The sequence below is a fragment of the Carassius auratus genome, chromosome 13, assembly GCF_003368295.1.
Source record: "Carassius auratus strain Wakin chromosome 13, ASM336829v1, whole genome shotgun sequence".
NCBI classification, from domain to species: domain Eukaryota; kingdom Metazoa; phylum Chordata; class Actinopteri; order Cypriniformes; family Cyprinidae; genus Carassius; species Carassius auratus.
This window is the reverse complement of record NC_039255.1, coordinates 5526213-5541656: the sequence shown is the minus strand read 5'-3', so window position 1 is coordinate 5541656 and position 15444 is coordinate 5526213. Positions and strand designations below refer to the sequence as shown.

General features: G+C 36.5%; 1 protein-coding gene across 14 annotated transcripts in view; it reads right to left on the bottom strand.

The window, feature by feature from the left end:
* The window catches only part of LOC113112416 (actin-binding LIM protein 1-like), a 38481-nt gene extending 23570 nt beyond the window's left edge, over positions 1 to 14911 (bottom strand). For 3 of the 14 annotated variants that reach the window (XM_026277966.1, XM_026277967.1, XM_026277968.1), the window contains exons 1-2: positions 9641 to 10228; positions 2147 to 2281 (exon numbers count right to left, since the gene is read on the bottom strand). In XM_026277966.1, the coding sequence (XP_026133751.1) occupies positions 2147 to 2281; positions 9641 to 9869 (364 nt within the window). In that variant the 5' untranslated portion in view covers positions 9870 to 10228. Of the gene's footprint in view, positions 1 to 2146; positions 2282 to 5805; positions 5993 to 9640; positions 10235 to 14467 lie in introns of those variants that run through there. The other 11 variants (XM_026277970.1, XM_026277975.1, XM_026277976.1 and 8 more) reach the window with 6 other exon arrangements.
* Positions 14912 to 15444: the final 533 nt, after the last annotated feature.

Sequence of the window (15444 nt, the reverse complement as noted above, 5' to 3'; positions counted from 1 at the left end):
TAGGTGATTAGCTCTTACACTCATTATCTGCTCAGATTACTACAGGTCATGGTCAAATTCAAATCTATTTTCTGTCTAGTTTGTTCAAGAGTTGACACAAAAGAGTGTAATATCGTATATTAATTATCACCTTGTATATTTATAATTCAAGAACTGTTAAATCCCTAGTCCAAGTATAGGCCTGCTGAGTCACTCTTTTCTGTCTCTCTCAGTCAATGTCATTGTCTCTGTGTGTCTGTGATGTATTTAGAGGCCACAGTAAGGTCAGAGGTCAGAGAATGATATGAACTTAGTGTGAGAAATAAAGGGCTGGGCGAGAAATTAAATAGACAAGATGAACTATTTCTGCCCAACTGAAGCTAAAAGTGAAGAAACAAACAAACAAACAACAACTATCCGTCCACTGCAAAAGTAACATACAAGCAATATGTTACATTTTAAGTAAAGCAATTATTTATTAATGTGTCATACTACTTTTAAAAGTAATTTTTTCCCCAAGAAAACAAACATTTTCATGTGCTTCAGTATGACAGAAAGCAAGCGTTCAACAAATTAAAATAACATAGAATGTCATGTTTTCATATTTCAACATGTATCATTTCGCTAGGTGACTGTTAAAAAAATAACTACTACTACAGGCTAATATACTGTATACTTACACACTTGATTGAATTATGGTTCTCATCTTAAAAAAAAATATATTTTTTTTTTATTATCATTATTTTTGCTAATTAGTTTTATAGAAAACTAGGCTACTATTTTATTTTTTATTTTTATGTTTTGAGTTGGAGCAGTGCAGGATAATTTGTCCGCCATACATTTGAACTTCTATCACGTTTTGATCACTTTATAATTTCCATATTTTGTGTTATTTCATAATTTTGATGACTATTAATTAAAATGTGAAAAATAGTAATAATAAATGTCCATCCTTTGACAGGTAGTGTTTTATAAGAACATGGCTTCCATTAATGAATCCCCTCATGTGCAACATACAAGATGTGACTGTGTCAGTCAGATTTGTGCAGATCTTGCATCATAATGCGGCTCTCTCTAATTGAAGTGGGACGGTAGGACAGAGGGAAAGTCTCTGGGTTAATTGGATCACAGCTCAGACATGACAGGATTTACTTCGTAATAGGGCTGCATTATATCTAGCTCTACGTGACTCAAGTGTTGCTGACAAAAGAATCAGGATAATCTTGAGTGTTTTGTTAAAAGCAGATGGATTTGGTGGGCTTACTAAATAAAGACCCTGAAGTGACATGGTAAATCACAATTCTATACCAGTTCAACAGTTCAACAGAAAGCACTAAAGCAAGAAAGGCAGTCTGGACATAACCTAATGACCTAACTTTCTCTCTCTCTCTCACACACACACACTATAAGTACTGTACTGTATAATAATAATTATTTGATTCATTAAAAAAAAAAATTTTTTACCCTATAATAAAAAATAAAATGCTTAAATGAATCATAGAAAAATGATAGAGTTTCATGTACACTACTGCCATTTACACAGTGAACTGTTGTTGGTATCCTCACCTGTCCATATAGAGTTAATGCTATATTGAATACAAACACAAGTGAGTTGGGTCTATTTTTAAAACTTATCGCAGATTCTGAGAAACACATGCTAAATAGGTCAAGCTGGAACTCATATAACGGTCTTAACAATCACACAGTGATCCTGAACTCTGGCAGGAGAGATGAGTCTTTGGAGACACACACAAACAGTGTTAGACAGACTTCAGAAACATTCATAAGAAAAACTCAGCAAACCAGAACCACAACATCTCAGACAGGGACGATTTCACTTTGAATATACAACCGAATGCACACAACCTGTCAAAAACTGTCAAGCTAACATTAACTTCCTATGATTTTCTGTTGATTTTGTGCATTGTAAAATATAAACTAGACATGTTATTAAATTATTGTGCTCTCAATTTAAGTAGACAGTAAACGTCCAGCATACACCCCTCCTTTTCTGAAGATATTAAAAGTCTCTGAGTATTCCATTCATAGCATAGTTCTAATTTACATCTCTTCCTCATTCAGCATTTGTCTTCGTGGCACTGGATGTCTTGTATGTAACAGGGACTGATGATTTGTATATGTGCATAAGTGACATTAATTCACTCACCTTTGCATGTGAAGCACTTGATGTGGAAGTGTTTGGCCTGCACTCGTAACACCTCTCCCTTGCACATCTCTCCACATTTAGCACAGCGTATCAAAGGCTTGCCCGTCTGGTGGTGAGCTTCCTGTGTATGGGCCACTGGAAAAGAAGAAAACAAAGTTCTCATGGTCTGGAACAGTTCTGCAAAAATACAATATTCTGTTCAGTAACAGTCCGTTTTGGTTTATATTAAAAAATATAAGATTAAGCTAAGAAAAAAGTGGTAGAACTGTTTACTGAAAGGTTCTTTGGGCAACCCAAAATAGTTGTTCTGTGAAAAACCCCTTTAGGAAGCTTTATTTTTAAGTGTACTCCATTCTAGCCCATTCCCCCTCTCAGCTGTGTCTAATCCGGAGGAGCGACTGATTCTGTCCCACAGTGTTGAGCATCAAACACAGACAGTCCCTGTCACAGGGCCAGAGCAATGCTGGATGTGCGTGCATGTGTGTTAGCATGTACAAGTCTCGTGGGACATTCATTTCACAGAAAATATATTTTTTCCTACATATTTATGAGGAGAATCTCTTCCCCTGCCCCCTTACCATACCCTCTCCACCCTCCTGTCCCAGGCCAAACAAAGCACTGGAAAGTGGGATCAGAGCCGTATCTCTCACTGCCAGAGCTAAAGCATAATTACCTTCAAAACATTCAGTATTCATAAAAACATAAATGAAATTACATTTAGAAACATTAAAATTCGGAACAAGTACAGTTAGATCAAATTTAAATGAACTGCAGTTGATCTAATGGGACATTTCATGTTATTTTACGGTTATTTTACAATAAAATACTGTAAAATGTACATATGTGAAGTGAAAAAGAACATGGCATATGCTTATACTTCACATTCTAATCCCTATGACCAAGGTCCTTATGGAAGTCGAAAGAAAAAATGAATAAAGGTAATTGTGACTTTATACCTCACAATTGCTTATTTCTCTCGCATAACAGTTCTCAAGTCTACAAGCTGTATAAATGACTCGCTAATGTAAAAAAAAAAAAAAATATATATATATATATATATATATATATATATATATATATAAAACACACACTGACGGGTCTTACATGTACAGAAAAATCAAATGAGTGGTATGCAGGAGTGTAGATGACAGCTGCTGTACTTCAAGTACTTCATCCAAACTCTTAGTGAAGCCTTATAGAACACGTCCTCCACACAAGCAGGCATTTCTTCTGATTAAGCTCTGAAGTGACTGGTCAGAGTGATATCACATCAGCTTCCCAGACACTGCAGCCCGACTGACTCGCTCTCCTGACTACAGACAGCGCTCTTAACTGGGATAAAACGAGTTTAGTGCATGAAATGGAATGCAATTCATTTAAAAATGGTTTTGTACTGGTATGTTGCTAGGCTAAGAGCACAATATTCCAATAACTACAGAAATGCACAGAATATTTTATCAATACTTATAACATTTGTCTTTGATCTAGTTGATCTAATGGGACATTTCATGTTATTTTACGGTTATTTTACAATAAAATACTGTAAAATGTACATATGTGAAGTGAAAAAGAACATGGCATATGCTTATACTTCACATTCTAATCCCTATGACCAAGGTCCTTATGGAAGTCGAAAGAAAAAATGAATAAAGGTAATTGTGACTTTATACCTCACAATTGCTTATTTCTCTCGCATAACAGTTCTCAAGTCTACAAGCTGTATAAATGACTCGCTAATGTAAAAAAAAAAAAAATATATATATATATATATATATATATATATATATATATATATATATATATATATATATATAAAACACACACTGACGGGTCTTACATGTACAGAAAAATCAAATGAGTGGTATGCAGGAGTGTAGATGACAGCTGCTGTACTTCAAGTACTTCATCCAAACTCTTAGTGAAGCCTTATAGAACACGTCCTCCACACAAGCAGGCATTTCTTCTGATTAAGCTCTGAAGTGACTGGTCAGAGTGATATCACATCAGCTTCCCAGACACTGCAGCCCGACTGACTCGCTCTCCTGACTACAGACAGCGCTCTTAACTGGGATAAAACGAGTTTAGTGCATGAAATGGAATGCAATTCATTTAAAAATGGTTTTGTACTGGTATGTTGCTAGGCTAAGAGCACAATATTCCAATAACTACAGAAATGCACAGAATATTTTATCAATACTTATAACATTTGTCTGGATTCATTTGTTTCCCTGAGCTCAATACAGTGCATTATAAGATTGGCTTCTCATGAAAGGCATGCGTGCTGAAAACAACAGCATATGCTGATATGTTTTGAAGCAAGGCAGCTTGTGTGTGCTGGTTTAAGCTGGTCATGTGCTGGTCCTAAGTTGGTCCTAGGCAACTAGCTCCTGCTCAGAACCAGCTCAGGACCAGCTTTAACCAGTTCATGACCAACTAAGGACCAGCTTAAACCCACTCCAACCATCTGCTATGCTTCAAAACATTCCAGCATATGCTGTATTTTGCTTTCCACCTTAACATAGCATGGAATTAATTAGCATGATGGTAATAGCATGGTGTTCTTAAAAAAAAAAAATCCAAGGTACAAGGCATTCAAAAGCTTTTCTGTATTATTTGAACAGAATTTTGTTGAAATAGAAATATTTTGTAACATTGCAAAAGTCTACTGTCACTTTTGATAAATTCACTTGGTGGAAACAAACTGAATGAAATGCCACCATGGGCACCAAGTTGAGCAAAAATAATAAAGTGCACATGGTAAACAAATGTTGAGGGTTTTTTTCACTTTCACATGGTGATTTTATATGACAATTTCAGTGCAATTTGATTTTTTTTTAGCTCAAACATTTTTATGCAGCAAAACAATACTGCAGTATCATATTATTAATTGTTTGATACATATATCAAATTATCGACTAAATATGTTTTCAAATAAATCAATACCAAAAGTCCACAGGAATAAAAATCTATAAGGACAAATTTTATGATTGTTAACTTGGTTACTGTGTGTAAAATATTAGTTCAAGTTTACCTACGTGTTTGTGCCTACTATTCATTAGTTAAAGACACAATGCTGGAGATGAACCTAAAGTCTGCGTCTCTGCAGATGAACTGCGGCAGACATCTTTAAAGAGACACCCTGAAACTGAAAGAGGCCACTGCAGGCGAGACACAACAATGGACTTTACCTTCCTGGGAGCGTTGCTGTGGGGACGGGTGCGGGCTGCGCGTGTCTACCTCATGCTTTTGTGTCCCATTTAAAACTGCAACACTGCTGATACAACAGCAGCGGCAGGAGACATGCCACTATTAAACAATCAAATGCTCAAATAACCTGTAGACCTGAGAGGTACGACTGCAGCACAAAGCGACTCTTTCTCTTATATAACAGTTCCTCCGATTCAAGTAACTCACACACAGCAGCTAAAGCCAAACATGGTGCAATCTGTACATAAACTAAAACACAGCATCAGAATCACCTTAAATAAGAGGTGAGACAATCCAGCATCTCTGCAGATAAAGAACAGCATGTGATTCTCATGATGGATTTCTGGTAAACCTCAGAAAGTGACTATTTACTCATTATAGTGTGAAATGTGACCACACTACTATACAGATGGTCAGTTACTCTCACCAAACACACATACGCTCCTAATTACCTTTCTTCTTGACCATGACCATCAGTGGTAAGTGAAGATGAATCAATAATCAACCCTAGTGGAGTCGTGTCCAGTGAGATTTAAAAAATCCAGTCAATTAATATGGACGAATAAAAGAGGAACACACAAATTACAAAATGCTAAATGTGTCCCATAACAACAGAGGCAGGCGGGCGTGCGCCTGCTCCCCTGTACCCCTCTGTCTCCTCCTCCTACCACCCCCACCCTCCCTCCATCCCTCCCTCCGTCCCATCCCCCTTTCTGTCTCATTAATCCAAGGACTTGCCCATCTTCCTCTGCAGTCTGGTAGTTACTGCCAGAATTTATGAATATAGCTGCCAATTTGGCTTGACTAGGCTTAAAAATGTAAAAACATTTTATGGCAACATTTTTTGGTATATAAAATATGGTTGCACTGAATTAAATTTTATTGGTTGTCTTTTGCAAATCATAGTAAAAATGTATGACAGTGGTTATTTTTTTTGCTAAACAACAACAACAAATAAGGACAAAAAAAAAAAAAACCCACACAAAACAAACAGGACATTACAATGTCCATAGAAATAAAAATAAACTCCGCAGTATTAATCTTTTAATATTTTGATGCTTGAAATCACCTTTTTTGGTCAAAAATATCCAATTATATACTAATATTAAATGTAATATTCAAGGTAAATTTATAATAATAATAATAATAAGAATTTTAAATTATTATTATTATTATAATTTCATAGACTATCTGCAAATTGAATACAATAAAATAATCATAATTAAGAAACAAAATGTTTTCTTTTTTTTCATAGAGGTTTCCCAAACATAAACTGCCAGTCACTGGTTAAACAAAATTTATTCCAGAAAATAGCTGTTTATTTTAAAGTGTTAAATGTGTTTTCTCCTAAAATACTACAAACAAATAAATAAATAAATAATTACACATTTTGAATAAATAAAAAAATATTAAACTAAAAATATTCTTCATTACAAAAATCATGTGCTCAACACATGATGCAGGTCAAAAATAACTAAACGGCCAAGTCAGCAACTGTGCAGGGACAGACACAGCTGTGCCGTCTTGTCTTCACCTGAAGTCTCCTCGCAGATCACATAGACTTGTCTGGATCATGACAGCAGACATGCTTTAATCCACCATGAATATCCCTGTGATTAAGCTGTGACGATCTCATTAGCCTCATCACAGTACAACAGCTGTCTGAGTGACAACTACATCAGCAGAATGGACTCATGATGAAATAAAACATTCTGCAAGCAACATATTAACTGCAAATGTTTTATTATAGCAGAAGTTTCACAAGTGACTGTTTTTTAGAGGACTCTTAAATGCATGAAATCAGCTTTTTCTGTCTGCTGCCGTTCATTTTGTTCATGACGCTTTGAACAGGTTTATGTGAAATCACTGACACCCCAATAGCAGCACAGCACAGAAACAACTTCAACAACTGCACAGCAGTACTGATTCAGAAGAAGCTATACAGAGATGTCTGTAGAATCTGGAAGCAGAATTTTCGTTAATTTCAGAAGCATAAACCAAAAAGTATGCACTTTTATGATTCTGAATATCTGGTGCTACTAGGTGCCAAAAAAAAACAAAATTCCAAGATTTGACATCACTAATCTGGAAAAGCACTTATTTGACACTGTCAAGTAAGTGACAGTCCCATTCATTCAGTTCTGTGTCCAATTTAGATCTTAAAATTGTTTCACATGTGTCAAACTCAGTGCAATTTGTTTGAATTAATTTGTTTGAATGACTATGCAAAAGCACTGAATTTTTTTAAATATTACGACTCATTGTTATTTACATAAGAGCATTTTCATTGATTTGTTATTCCATTAACTTTTCCAATAACACCACTGCAAGACTGTCTCTCTGCTCTTCTCAGATGACCCTGTAAAAGCTCTTAGATCTCCACATGTCAGGAAGTAAACTCCTCTCCCCGGGCCAAGCAGATCTATATGGTATAATCTGGAATGCAAGGCTGAGGAAAATGCAATTTAAAAATAAATGGACAAATATGCAGTTATTAGCTGTTTATATAGGAAGAGTTCCAGCTAGACGGAGCACAATGCATGCAATGCAAGAAAGGTAGTAAGAGATGCTTTTCAACTCCTTTTAACTTGACACAATATACAGTGCTTTAAGTGGCCCAAAAGAGGTGCTGGTACTCTATTATAACCAAAAAATATATAATTTTTTCTGTTGTTGTTTTTTTTGATGATTCCCCTCATCCCCTGAGGTAACAACAACTATATTGAAGGGCTTTTATATACAGCAGTCAACAGGCAACCTTAATAATAGATCATTTTATTAGTTTGTGTGGATTTGCTTGAGCTAGAAAGAACTACTGAACATAAATAAAATGTGCAAAAGGATTTTGAAAAAATACCCTTAGAAAGAGCTACTGCATTACTGCATTCAAACTTCCAAACTGACTCAAATGATTCGCGAAGCAGCTCCGAACTCCCGAACTGACTCAAATGAATCACGCTCCGAACTCCCAAACTGATTCAAATAATTTGCGATCCCCAAACTGACTCAAATGATTCGCGAACCCGCTTTGAACTCCCGAACTGACTCAAATGATTTGCGAACCCTCTACGAACTCCCGAACTGATTCAAATGATCCGCGTTCCCCAAACTGACTCAAATGATTCCCGAATCCGCTTGGAACTCCCGAACTGACCCAAATGATTCGCGATCCCACTCCGAACTCCCGAACTGATTCAAATGATTCGCGAACCCGCTCTGAACTCCGGAACTGACTCAAATGATTCGCGAATCCGCTTTGAACTCCCGAATTGACTAAAATGATTCACAAACCCGCTACGAACTCTCGAATTGATTCAAATGATCCGCGAAGCCGCTCCGAACTCCCGAATTGATTCAAATGATTTGCGATCCCCAAACTGACTCAATGATTCGCGAACCCGCTCCGAACTCCCGAACTGACTCAAATGATTCGCGATCCCGCTCCAAACTCCCAAACTGACTCAAATGTAAAAGCTGAACTTCAAGAATCATTCTTTCAGTGTTTCACTTCAGTGTCACGTGATCCTTCAGAAATCATTCTATTATCCTCCTGATTTTCTGTTTGTGAAAGATTTCTTATTATTATCAGTGCAAGACCATCAGACATTTTTTACTTTTACTTTTTGCAAGATTCTTTGATGATGAGATGAATAAATAAAAAGTTCTGAATTAACAGCATTTATTTGAAAGAATAATTTTCTGCAACATTTTTTAATGTCTTTAACACTCTAATGTCACTGTAATGCATCCTTGTTGAAAAGTGGTTTTTTTTTTTTTTACTGACTCCAAAGTTTTGAAGAGCAACTTATATATTACAATTATTTACTTTAAAAAAAAAAAAAAAAAGCAAAACTAATTTCCTTTTCCACTGGCCATTGGTCAATATGTGTAAATCTTTAACCAAACAGGAGCAAATCCCAAGAAATCCAAAACCTGAGGAAATCTGACATGCTGGATTTGTCTGATGGTTCTCTTGTAAAACTAAAGCCTTTTTGGGTGCCTCAAGCATGCCTAAAGGAGTTTAGTTACATAATTTTTGACATCTGTATACTGATAAATACATTGTATAATGCTCACAAACACTCTTTTTGAAAAAAAAAAAAAATTGAATGTACAATTAAAAGGTACATTTACTGTTGCTTAGTTTGTCTAAATTTGACAGGTTTCGGAGCAAAACTGATCTAAATTAAATTCAGATTACTTGTGCATTAAACAAGACATGAAGAAAATGAAGAACAATATCAACATCAAGTGCAACCCTTCACAAGTTTCCATAGCGGTTCATACCAGGTGTCAGGCTCTCAGTCAAGTAATAGTCTCCAGGGTTGATGAACGGCAGCTGTTGCATCACAGGTTCTTTCGGGATGAGGTACAACACTTCTGTCACACGTCCATCCTCTATGACAGATATGCGTTTGACAGAGTTTGTGCGTTTGATCCGGGTGCGATCCACATGCTGACTGCGTCCTGAGCCGCAGAGCTTCCCCAGGCTGCTCAAAGTGGGAAGGGAAGGCATGCCGGCGGTACCTCAGAATTCTCAATTAGTCCTCCAAAATACACAAAACAAGCCATAAAATGTTTTAGGAATTAGTTTTTCCACAATAGCCTCAATTTCCAGGCTAAATCATGGCTGATGATATTCCAAAAAGCCTTTTGACTCAGCGGTCAGAGGTCACATAACAGCAGATGAGTCTGCAGAAAGGGCCAAACTCCAACCAAAAGATCTCAAGCTTTGATCTTCAGATTAACAAATCTTAACTCTTCAACCAAATGCTTGCTCGTCCCGATTAAGTGATTGCCAGATGTAATGCTGCTCACCTGACAATGATACTCCTTACCTCTGCTTCAGGTGAAGACCAGAGGTGAACCCCATGCCAGAGTGGAAAGTAAGAAGTGCTTCAAATAGCTCCTTGCCTTCTCGTAAGAAGATTAACCCTGACGTCTACTCTGTGATTATCTTTTGGATGGGGCCAAGCAATGCTACCATAACAGATGCAATGGTTCAAGCTACTTGGGGAGAGTTTACTGACACAACTAAAAATACTCTCTTCTTGATCCAAATCAAGACAATTCCCTAGCATTATCTGTTTTCTGTTAAAACACTCTAAAAAATAAAGGCTCATTATTGCCATTTACAGTTCCATGAAGACCTCTATCATTAGCAGAAACTTTCCATTGCACAAAAGGTTCATTATAGTGGAAAAATATGAATTAGAATAGTCAAATGTTCTTCCCATAAAAAAAAAATAAAATAAAAAAATAATAATATATATATATATATATATATATATATATATATATATACAGACATATATATATATATATATATATATATATATATATATATATATATATATATATATATATATATATATATATATATATATATATATTATTTTAAGAGCAGTTCACTGAAAGGGAGCCCAAAAAGGTTCTTCTATGGCATTGCTGCAAAACCCCTTCTTTATTTTTAAGAGTGTACAACTGAAATGTAATGCACAAGATTAGCTGGAAACACATCTGTGCAGATTCGGAGAGATACAGATCAGTGATAATCCCATAAACTCCTTAAAATTTTTAATCACAGGATTTTTTCATTTATAAAATCGAATTTCCAAAGTACAGCCATCAGAATTAAACAATCTGATGTAAGAACAAAAAAGAGACTACATTGCACCAATAAACAAAATGCTACTTTTTTTCCCCATATATGCACGCAGATTATGTATTTTTGAACATTACATTTTGTAGTATTATTAATATAAAAGCAATTGTTTGGTGCAATGCATCAAAATCAAAAACTAGTTTGGTAAATGACATTGGCATCTATTAATCGGGTAATTCAAACATTGTTTAGGAAACTAATCCTGTCCAAGAGGACTTTAGTCACTGTCATTGATCATTTAAATGCTAATAAATCCGGGAGAAACCTTCAGCCTTTATGAAATTACACGAAGAATCAATTTTGACATCAGATGCGTGCTGCTCTGACAGACCCCGCAGAGAGTCTTTCTGCAGATGCATAAGCAGTTTATGCTTATTAAACAGAAACAGGCTGTGTTCCAAAACCTACAGAGATGCCTACATAAGCAGCATTTCAAGAAAGGTTGTTCAAAAAGGTAATCTTGCTTTCTCTTGGCCAAACTGCTGCATCATATTTATCCTTGACAGAGAAGATAATTCCGCAATGCAAAAGTTTACTGTAAAATCTGGATGAAGGACACATATGTTTATGATATTTTTGTGTGATATTTACAATTCATTTAAAAAAAAGGAACCGAAAGAAAGAAAGAAAAATCATTTTCACTATTTGTGCCGCATTTAATATTTTCTAACATTGAATAATATCTTATAATAATGTAGCTCACAAGGTTTTAAAAAAAAAAGCCTCAAAGGGTTATGCAGATGCTGCAGATTTTATAAATGATTGAGGATTAGTATTTTACATGTAATCTTTAAACTGTGAAATGCTGAACATTATTTACATCAACTTGAAAATTAGATTCTAAAGGGAGGGGGAGAAAGAGATGGATTTAGAGTGATGGAGATGGAAGAAGGTTGGAGAGAGAGAGAAAGAGGGATAAACTTGTGTTTCTTTTGATCTTCCTCTACTTCTGAGTAATATAGGGCTTCATGAATAATAGAGCTCTGCTGTTCTGTTATTTGAAGCTCTCTTCCGATCTCTCTCAAATCCTTTGACAGGACTCATTTGTCTACCATTTTGTGCATTTTGGACTGCTGACATCAGATTTGACGCCTTTGGAAAGAGGTTAGAAAAATGGCTAAATCACTTTCATAAAAGATTACAAAAATAAATATTGTTCTTTATTAATATTCACCAAAACTGAAAAGAAAAGAAAAGAAAAGAAAAGAAAAGAAGAAAAAGATCAGTGGGAACAAATGGGAATGCTTCTGTTAGTCAATCATACAGGTGCATTAAAAAAAAGTTCTTTATTTTTTGTAATTTAATACCAAAAAAGCAAACTTTCTTATATACTACATTCACTGAACATAAACTGAAATATTTCAAGAGTTTTTTGTTTTAAGAATAAAAAATTCAGTATCTCAAAAATATGAATATTTTCTCAAAGATCAATAAAAAAAGTTTTAAAAAACAGAAATGTTCAAGATCTCCAAAGCAGGTTTAATTATGCATTCAGTATTTGGTTGGGTCTCCTTTTGCATGAACTACTGCTTCAGTGCGACGTGGCATGGAGGTGATCAGCCTGTGGCACTGCTGTGTTATTGAAGCCCAGGTTGCTTTGATAGCGGCCTTCAGCTCCTCTGTACTGTTTGTCAGATGTTACTTATCTTCTTCTTCACAATACCCCAAAGATTCTCTGTGAGGTTCAGGTCAGGTGAGTTGGCTGGCCAATCAAGCACAGTAATATCATGGTCTTCAAACCACTTGGAAGTAGTTTTGGCACTGTGGGCAGGTAATAATGTCCTGCTGCAAAATGAAATCAGCATCTCCATAAAGCTTGACAGCAGATGGAAGCATAAAGTGCTCCAAAATCTCCGGGTAGTAGCTGCATTGACTTTGGACTTGATAAAACACAATGGATCAACACCAGCAGACGTCACAGCTCCCAAATCATCTCTGACCTCAGAAACCTCACACTGGACTTCAAGCAGCTTTGATTCTGTTCCTCTCCAGTCTTCCTCCAGACTCAGACCTTGATTTCCAAATGAAATGCTAAAAGAAATTTAATCAAGAGAGGACTGTGGACCACTGAGCAACAGCCCAGTTCTTTTTCTCATTACCCCAGGTGAAATGCTTCTGACGATTTTTCTGGTTCAGGAGTGGCTTGGTAGGAATGTGACAGCTGTAGCCCTTTTCATGAAGACGTCTGATTGTGGTGACTCTTGATGCGCTGACTCTGGCTTCAGTCCACTCTTTGTGAAGCTCTCGGCTTTTCCTGACAAAATTCCCAAGACTGCACCTTTTCCTATTACACTTTTTCCTTCCAGTCAACTTTCTATGAATATATTTTGATACAGCACTCTGTGAACAGCCAGCCCTTTCAGCAGTGACCTTCTGAAGCTAACCCTCCTTGTGAGAGTTGATGATTGTCTTCTGGACAACTTTAAAGTCAGTAGTCTTTCCCATAATTGTGGTTGCATGTTCTAAAGTAGTCCAAGAGGTACCCAGTATTTATATTCAAAATTAATCAAACTAATCAATCTCAAAATGGAATATTAAGATTTTTTGACTTATAGATTTTTTTTTTACCCTCCTAAGCTGTAAATCATAACCATCAGAATTACAACAACAACAACAAAAAACCTTGGAATATTTCAGTTTGTGTGCACTGAATCTAGAATAAAAGAAAGTTTGCTTTTTTAATTAAATTACAAAAAATAATGACCTTTTCCATTATAATATAATTTTCTGAGAGGCACCTGTAAATAGATAGATCAGAGCAGTATTACAACTTTAAAACTGCACAATATTTGTAGTAATCCCAAAAAAAGTGACTTTCGGCTGTTTTTGTTTATAAAAGCAGCAAATGCCAAAAATGCTAAATCATCTAGACTCTACTCAAATGATACCTAAGCAATAACATCATAAACATGCCTCAAACTTGACACATGAACTTGGCATAAAACAACAGCAAACAGACAGTTGAGCATCTAAGCAAAACAGCACTGCCACCACAGTGCACCAAAGTCACTGAATGGGCAGGACAACATGTCCTACTCATCTTTTTTTAAGTGGTGCACCAAGCTCTCACCATCTATGTCAATCTGTTTTCTTTTATACAGTATGTATTTTTTTTAACTGACTCGCTTCCATCCTACATGCACCGGATGGATGAGTTTCTTCTGTGAGGTGGAGCATACAACATATTAGCTACAAATGAATACAGCACATTAAAGGCAGAGGTAGACTGAGAATAAATCTTTCTGCTGCAAAGCAAACCACCCCCTTTCTCCTTACAAAAACTGATCCAGCTCCAGCAGCACACATATCAGAGACAACTCCCTTACAAAGGAAAACAATGCCACATGAACACAAACCGAGCACACATACAAAGAAAACAAGGCTCCTATAGAGATAAGCACATAAATCATGTGCAAAACAACAACTGAGGGATCCAAAACTAAGCTTACCATCCAATCCAAAGCAGGAAGTAATTTTTTGGGCATAGTTGCATAGTCCATCGTAAGGAGGCTGTTTTGGCTGGTGTACTGCACTCTTCTCCCCCATCTCTACAGACAGACATAAACACACTCACACCCTTCCAACCTCACACACTCACAGGACGGCCCGGCAGGACCTTCTGAGACTGCGTCCTCATCAATAATTCACATTCGCACGCGCACACTTGCACACACAAAAGTGCTGAGGCGGTGTGTCCTCTCTGCATGCATTCTGGTGTCCGGACTGGGAGGAAGTGGAGGAGGAGACTCGGGTTACCGCGGTACCGGTTGCCAAGGATAGTCCAGTGATGCGGCAGTCTAACAGGTAGAGCTCTGCTGCCCTGGTGCAGAGGAAGGGCGGGGCATTTACGGGATGAGCAGCACTACTGTCGGACACAAAGATGCAAGAACACTCACACAGACACACACACTCCAATCCAGTCTATTTTTAAAGAAATACTCCTTCCTAGTTGTTCAATCTGTGTGATATGGAAGCTGTTTTTTTTTTTTTTTTTTTTTATCACAGTCAAGGGTGTAACTTTGGTTTGAGAAGTGGGGGGGGGGGGGGGGGGGGGCACAAAATGGGGAAAAACTTTTTCGATTTGAATCCCATTTCTTCCATTTACATACAGTTAGGGACTATGGTGATACAAAATCCAGGAAATAATTAAGTTGTTTATAATGATACATTCTGCCAAAAGAATAATAGGCTACTATGTATAAGAAAAAGATGTCTTACTTTATTTATTGTTGAATACCCAAGACTTGAGAGAATCATTTTATAAAGTCAAAAACATTCACTAAAATTTTCCCTGTCTCACCTATGAAATATGAAAATGTGCTAGCCTGTTTCTGACATGACATAATTAAAATTAATAACCTGACCCTTTACACAGCACATACCTGCCACTCTGAGCTACTTCTCCCTGTCTCACCCTCGCTGTCTT